Source organism: Nematolebias whitei, chromosome 1, assembly GCF_014905685.2.
Source record: "Nematolebias whitei isolate Nwh7 chromosome 1, NemWhi1, whole genome shotgun sequence".
NCBI classification, from domain to species: domain Eukaryota; kingdom Metazoa; phylum Chordata; class Actinopteri; order Cyprinodontiformes; family Rivulidae; genus Nematolebias; species Nematolebias whitei.
The window spans coordinates 15461127-15468682 of record NC_056498.1 but is presented as its reverse complement, the minus strand read 5'-3'; the positions used below and the strand labels follow the sequence as shown (position 1 = coordinate 15468682).

Here is a 7556-nt window from a genome sequence, read left to right as displayed (position 1 = left end):
TGTGTATCAGTCCAGACAAAAGGAACGTCTTTCTTTAAGAGTTCAGTTAGTGGTTTTGCGAGATCCGCATAATGCTCTATGAACTGGCGAGAGTAGTTACACACTCCCAAGAAACTCTGTAGTTCTTTGAGATTGGTTGGGACTTTTAGGTTGTCTAGGCCCTGGGTGCGAGTCAATTGTGGTTGTACTCCGTCTGGGCCTACTAAGAGGCCAACGTAGTCCACTTTGGTTCTGCACCACTGGCACTTTGACAGTGAGATTTTAGCACCAGCAGTTGTTAGCTGATTTAGGACGTGGTCGATCTCAGCCAAATGAGAATCCAGTGTTGGCTGCCTCAAAAGGATGTCGTCCACGTAGATCAGTGTCCCACGCTCGTGGGCGTCTGGACATGCTTTGTTCAAAAAGATGTTGAACTCTGCAGGTGAGTTAGCGTAGCCAAAGGGACACCTGGTAAAGGTGTATTGTCGGCTGCCAAAAGTGAAAGCTAGTTTGTGTTGATCCTCGGCGCGCACAGGGATGGTCCAAAAACCAGAGGCGACGTCGAGGGTCGAGAAGTATTTACCATCGGTGACCTTTGGCAGTTCCTGATGGAGCTGAGTCATTGGCCACCTGGATAAGGGTACTTGTTTATTTAGCTTCCTGTAGTCTATGGTAAGTCTCCACTTACCATTTGGTTTTAAAACTGGCCATATCTTATCTTATCTTATCAAGGTCAAGGTTCTTTATTGTCATTCACATCATATGTGGTACATGTGGTGGAACAAAATTGTTTACACAGGGTCTGAGTTACATCCAACAGAAGTATAAATTATAAATAAAAACCATAGGAAGATCTACGATATGGACTAAGAATACGGTAAGCACTAACAGTACATAAACAATACGCCGAACAACAGCTTATCTTATCTTACTTGTTAGGAAACTGCAGAGTGGCGTACAGAGACTCAGTCCAGGTGTGGTCCATTGGCAGCTTCCTGAAGCGATGTAGGATCTCTGAGGCCAACGCTGTTCCCTCTGAGGAGCCTGGAGGATGAGCTGCCCTGCTGATCCGACTGACACACAAAAACACACACACACACACGAGAGTCTAAAACTTAGTGCTTTCACATTAACATCTTGAGTGTGCAAATTATTTTTATATATTTTATAGTAAACATGGTGTGTTGGAGCAGGTTTGATTGAACCAGTGTGTCCACGTTGTGTGATCATAACTTCTGAACTCCACCTCAAAAATACCAAATCCTTTAGGGTCCTACAGCATCTTTGATGGTATTATTCTGGTGCTTATACTAAAGTAAAAAGCTATTTAAAAAACAAATCTTATAACTTGTATTGATATTTTACTACCATTTCTCGTTATCTGACAGGTTTTATATCACAAAGATTTAAAAAATGTTCTTTAGCATTTTTTTTTTTTTTGTCAATAAAGCAGTTTTATTTTAAACAGGACATCTTGATTCTCAGGTAACTTAAATAATGCATGTCACTCTACAACATGATAACATGATCATCTTGTTGAGTTTGTACTGTCTGAAATGTGTAAGAATACCTTCAAACTGAGACTTTGCTTAGAATAAAAGTACTTTGTATGTCCGGTACCTGATGATGTTGTGGATATCTTCATCCTGCAGCAACCTCCTCATCATGTCTCTCAGCTCTCCCAGGTAAAGCCCCACCCCTGCTTCTGAAGGTGCATTAATCTCACCCTTTTGCTGCTCATCTTCCTCCAGGCCCCCCGCCTGAGAGCAGTGGTATCGCCCACTGAACACAGCGAAGGCCAACAGGAACGCTTATAAAGATAAACATCATCAGCATATAGTCATCAGCTTATAGTTTAAATACTGATTGATGAGTGTTTTCACCTGCAGTGAACATGATAAATCCATACACAAACAGCAGCATATAACCTCTCCGGTTACCATGACAACACCTCACCACTAAGGCTCTGAAGTTACAGATGGACTCTGCTCCTTCGTCATGCTCAAGTGTTACAAACTTTAGCTCCACCTCTTGGTCTTTGCCAACTTCCTCCTCTTCATCAGTTGAGTGGTGGATGGACACTGAGGAAGACTACATAAAGAAACATTGTAATAGCAATAGCAGGACAGAGGGGGCAGAGCTTCTTTTAGCTTAAACTGACCTGTGTCAGGTGAGTCGTCAGGTTGTCCATGTTGCTCTGATAAGGAGACAGGACAATTGGTTATCATGTGGAAAAGCAACACCAACAAATATACATTATTATATTCAGAACAGTTAAAGTAATCTGCACATAACTTTCTCCTAAAGTCTCCTCTTAGCCACTACCAGTGGTCATGAGAAAGAGGAGATATAGAATCAAGCTTCAAAACAACAAAAAAATATATATATGAAAAAGGTGGGTAAACATGTAATTGCCTTAGTGTGTTTTCACACCTGACAGTCCGGTAGACTCGGTTTAATTGGGGACCAAAATTGGAACATTTGTTTACATTTTCACTTGGTGCGGTTCACATTCACACTGCACTGAGTCAATCGAGCCAACCTGTTCCCCCCCTCGCCTGTGGTGGCGCTGCACCAAGAACTACTGAAGGAAACTGCACGAAAACCTTTGAAGAAGACACTGAGCACAGCTTACTTCTTCTGGAAATATAAACAAAAATAGAGTGGTGTGAAATTTTAACGGTTTTAGGACTTCTGTTTTGTCATTTTTCAACAATGGACTCAGCATGAGTGGGAGATGAGGCAGAAGACCACGGAGAATGTTGTTTTTCCACACAAAGTGGCTGAGACGGCTCTGTATGAGGAGGTGTGCACTGAGTAGGAGAGCATCCAACTTCATAGTTGTGATGTCCACCGTATACAGACATCAAGCAAGTGCAAGATATGGGTAACTCAATTACTATTATTGCTCAATAACATTAGATTATAATCAAAAATAAACAATGAAGTTATCCAACATCAAACAATACAAGTAAAATTTGGTTGTATTTACCCAGAATGCTCTGCGCTGTTTCTGCTTTTGGAGCGGTCTCTGGTCCGCTTGCATTCACAATGCATTCGAGCCGTGCTAGTTCACTTCAACCGACCCGAGACCTAGGTTTTCAGACGGACCAAAGTTCGCTTTTTTTGATCCACATCAGAGTTTGATTGCACATTCACACCTCCACAAATGAACCAGTCTTTCTAGGCAAATGGAGGAGAGTTCAATTAAAGCGGACTAAACAAGGGCTGGTGTGAATGCACCTTTAATCAATATGTGAGTTTGCTTTAGTAAATTTTGCATAAGCAAGGATGTGGATTTTAATGATACTCCTAAAAAGTAAATATTATGTTTATATCCGTGGTTAACATTTGATGTAAATGTTATCCAAGATGACCACCACATCTAACTGATCATAAAAAATAAAAATGGCTATAATTCTGTCAATGTTATCAGATATTAATCTAAAGTTTGGTATAGTAGTAGCTGAATGTTATTCACAGCAACTACTTTATCAACGGGGAGTGGTAGCGCAGAGGTTAAAGAAGGTGAACCTGTGATCTGAAGGTCGCTGGTTCAACTTCCTGGACCGACAACATCAAAATGTGGGTGGGAAAGGTGAAACACCCACACCTGCCTCCACCCTCATTTGCCCCACTCTGGGCCCTCTCTGCTCCACACAGAGGGCTGTGGTAGCTCGGTGGTCTGTGGTTGCATCAGGAAGGGCATCTGGTGTAAAAACAATCGCCAAGTCTTCGTGCCAGTTAGTTTGCTGTGGCGATCCCTGAAGAAGGGAGCAGCCGAAAGGGGGGAAAAAACTTAATACAACAATTATGTGAAATTATGTGTATTAATATTTTCAAACTATAATCCAAATGGCCATAACTCATTTTTCATTTTTCATTTTTCAACCTAGAAAGATGATTTTCATTAAAATCTTAGACATAAAAGGCAGTGAGCGATTTGCATTCGTCCAAGGACTGTTAGGTTTTTTAAGCAAATTTTCTTTAATTGTGTGCTCAAATTCTTTCATGCAACCTTTATTTAGACTGGTTAATCCCACTGAGCCTCGAGGACTCATTTATAAGAGAGACCTGAAAAAATGTCTACATTAATTATGTAAAAAATAGGTATTATACTAGTTATACTAGTTATTATAAGTATGAAAACCTTTACAGTATATATATATTTTTTTAGCAGCTGTACATCCTATTCTGCAGCCTGCATGCATGTGAAACATGATTTTAGTACTAAATGTTCACTTGTGCACATTACAAGTGAGTTTTTGTTCTTTTAATTCAAATTACAACACTTTTGTTGGACGGGATAAGAGGCGGGGCTCTGCAGCGATCCTGGCTGGGAAAGACGTATCGTATATGGGGTAAGTTGAACCCTAATCGTAAATGTTTTCCGAGGTTCTCAAAGATGAAAGCGGAGCACTACCTCGTGGACTTGCATGATAATCAAAAGTGCAGTTATAAAGGTAAAAATATATTAAAACAAAACATTACGGAGAAGAATGCATTGTTTTATGATATAAACATGAGAATAAAATTTGCTAAATGGCCAATTTTTCCTCACAAGAACATGAGTGCAATAAAGCTACTGTGAGATAAAAGGAGTATTTGAAAACACTTTGACAAATTTAAAAAGAAGACAGATTTTTAAGCTTTTTCAAAAAAATACATTTATTGACTGCACCTTAATAAATTAATAAAAGCACAAACAAAAACAAAACAAAACATGGGGCTGATTTTACCCCCAAAAGACGACAACAAGGGTTAATAATAATGTTTAGTAATCTTTTGGGATGACTTAACCTTTTTAAACAAGTAGCACAAGAAACACGCTCAGCACCTCGATGCTGGAACCAGTTGAACTGAATGAACAGGAGCGGCTCCAGATGTTTCACTGTTCTGCCTGATATGCAAAGCAAGGGATGAATCAGCTCTTTATTGCTGCCAACTCACCACAAACAGAAACAAGTCTCACCTTCAGTCTGGACTCAGGCTGGTCGGAGCTCAGAACCAAAACTGCATCGTAGATCCTCTGAGTTGATCAGGAAAGACGCTGTGGTTGTAGATGTGTCAGTCTGTTGTGACTGACGTTTCCGAGGGTTCAGAAGTCACTTGTCTGTTTGGTCTGGCTAACTTTATTAACAGATAGGCAAACACACACAGTAAGTGAAGCTGCCACACTAAATGTAAACTCTGCCTTTCAGTATTCTGATGAATGCTCAATAATCCAGGTAGAAAAAAAAAAGTTTAATCTGGTCCTCTGGACATTCAAAAAACAAAACAAAGCAAAACAAACAAACAAACAAAAAATTGAAACGTTTCGTCTCTCATCTGAAAGACTTCCTCAGTCTGAGGTGCTGTATTCAGCTCAGTCTTATAAATAGCACCTTCTCAGAGTGGATCAACCAGTTTGCTGCTGACAACCCAAACCAGCTGATCACATGCTCAAGAAGGACCATCAGCCTAACGATGGATCATTAGCACACTGAAGGCTGTTTGCTATTCACAGGAGGCTGAGTGATACTAGCAATCACAGCATTGTAAGAGGGGGACAGTTGAACCCGGAGGCCTCCACCCCTGTTTAATGATGGACAATTTCTTTTCACAAAGATGGCCTCCTTTCGTTCCTCTCTGTCCAGGATGTGAACATCTACATCCCTGAAAAGAGTGACCGCTGGCCTGGAGATGAGTGTAGACCACAGAGTCCTTGCCTGATGATCTTGATCTTCTGTGCTGGGCCATCCTTTTGGCCAAAGAGTGACCGCTGGCCTGGAGATGAGTGTAGACCGCAGAGTCCTGGCCTGATGATGTTGATCTTCTGTGCTGGGCCATCCTTTTGGCCAGTGGCTGTTTAGTTTCCCCGATGTAAGACTGATCACAGCCCTCCTGACACTGAACAGCATACACAATATTACTCTGTTTGTGCCGGGGGACTGGATCTTTGGGATGAACCAGTCTTTGCCGTAATGTATTTTGGGGTTTAAAAGCCACTGGGACGTTATGTTTAGAAAATAAACGTCTCAGTTTCTCTGATACTTCCTCAACATACGGAATAATTATAATGATGTTATATTAAATTTCTTGTTCCACCATTTTTTAAAATTGATTTAGCAAAGCTTTTTAAAATTTTTAAAGTTTTTTAATCACATTTTTGTCTTGTGTTTTTTTTATGAGCCAGATGACAAAGACAAATCTCCATTTCATTGAATGTTATGGAGAATAAAGTTGAATTGATTGATTGATTAGATATTAACATACAAAAGAAATAGCCTAAAAAAATCAGCTCTAAAGATAAGCTATTATACAGATAAACAAAACTATTTTTAGAGCAAAATTATTTTGAAAAATATAGAACAAGGCTATTTTAATGGAACGCGCTGCTCGCTTCGGCTTTTGTAGATGCTGCTACTTCCTTCATCGCAGATGACAGCAGGGTGCTTAGACGTATGCAGCCGGTGATCAGCTGATCCATCTGAAGCTTAAGACTTTTTTACCTCTTTCAATTGGCCGGTCAGACCTCCCTCCTCCTCAACAAGTAGATTAACACAAATTTATATTGTGCATCCTTATTTAGTTTTCTTTGAGCTGTATGATTCGTAAAACCGTATCAAAAGCCCAAGATGGACACCTCGCCTATCAAGCACATCAATTTTTGCTCGACCTGGCCTGAATTTTGGGTCAAGCCAGGGCCAGGTTAGAAATCACAAATCTACAACAGGAAGGGGAGGAGAGAACGGGGAGGGGTGAGAAACGAAGTTTCAAAAAAGTCTAGTTAAAAAGCTCCTGCTGTTGAGTGTCGTTCTTTTAGATAAACAGCATTAATGAGAGATTGTCTCCAACAAACTGAATTTCACTGTAAATTATTGCCCCATGCTGCTCTGCTACATGAAAACATCTACTGTAGTAGCTATTTTAAGTTATTAGTTTATTTGAGTTAGTTAGTTAGTTATTTTTGTCTGTTTTCTTTGCCTTATTTTGGCTGTTAAGGCAAAAATGCCTCATCAAATGCCTCAGGTAACGTTGTGAGCTTCATTACTTCAATCATTACGGCTACAGTATCTTTTTTGTTTGTCGGAGCTCACCCTGGGTTTCATTTCCACGTGGGCAGAGTGATTTTACCATTCGCATCATGTCAACTGGATACAAAGTGTTACATGTTTACGCAGTTGCATGTTTCAAGTATGCAAGAGCAGTTTGCAGCCTTGTCTGGCTGGTCATTTCTCCAGCAGACAGACGTGAGGAGAAGCCTGACGGTAGAGGAAGTGCTAGCTGCAGTTTTACAGTCCTATGAGGAGAGAGAGAGCAGGAAGAGGAAGATAATTCTAGCAGGAAATAGATCAGGGGGAATTACGCCAAATAGTGAAATTAGAGGCGTAGGGTGAATTGTTTGTCCTGTTTTTTTAGGAAAATGTTCAAAAATTGAGCTCCATAAATCATGTAGTTTTGGACACATCCAAAACATGTGCAACAGAGTGGCTGGAGAAGTCTTACAACGGTCACATGTGGGATCCAGGTCCGTCTTGAATCTTGCGAGTTTGTCCTTTGACCAGTAAAGACGATGGACAACTTTAAACTGTATA

The 7556-nt window shown here is 40.4% G+C and overlaps 1 protein-coding gene across 1 annotated transcript in view; it reads right to left on the bottom strand.

Moving 5' to 3' along the window:
- Nucleotides 1–7070, bottom strand: part of tfr2 (transferrin receptor 2) — a 21781-nt gene extending 14711 nt beyond the window's left edge. The window contains exons 1-6 of the mRNA XM_037681959.1: nt 7059–7070; nt 4952–5008; nt 2141–2176; nt 1863–2070; nt 1600–1789; nt 912–1052 (exon numbers count right to left, since the gene is read on the bottom strand). Coding sequence (XP_037537887.1) covers nt 912–1052; nt 1600–1789; nt 1863–2070; nt 2141–2176; nt 4952–5008; nt 7059–7070 — 644 coding nt within the window. The remainder of the gene's footprint in view (nt 1–911; nt 1053–1599; nt 1790–1862; nt 2071–2140; nt 2177–4951; nt 5009–7058) is intronic.
- Between the last annotated feature and the right edge of the window lie 486 nt (nt 7071–7556).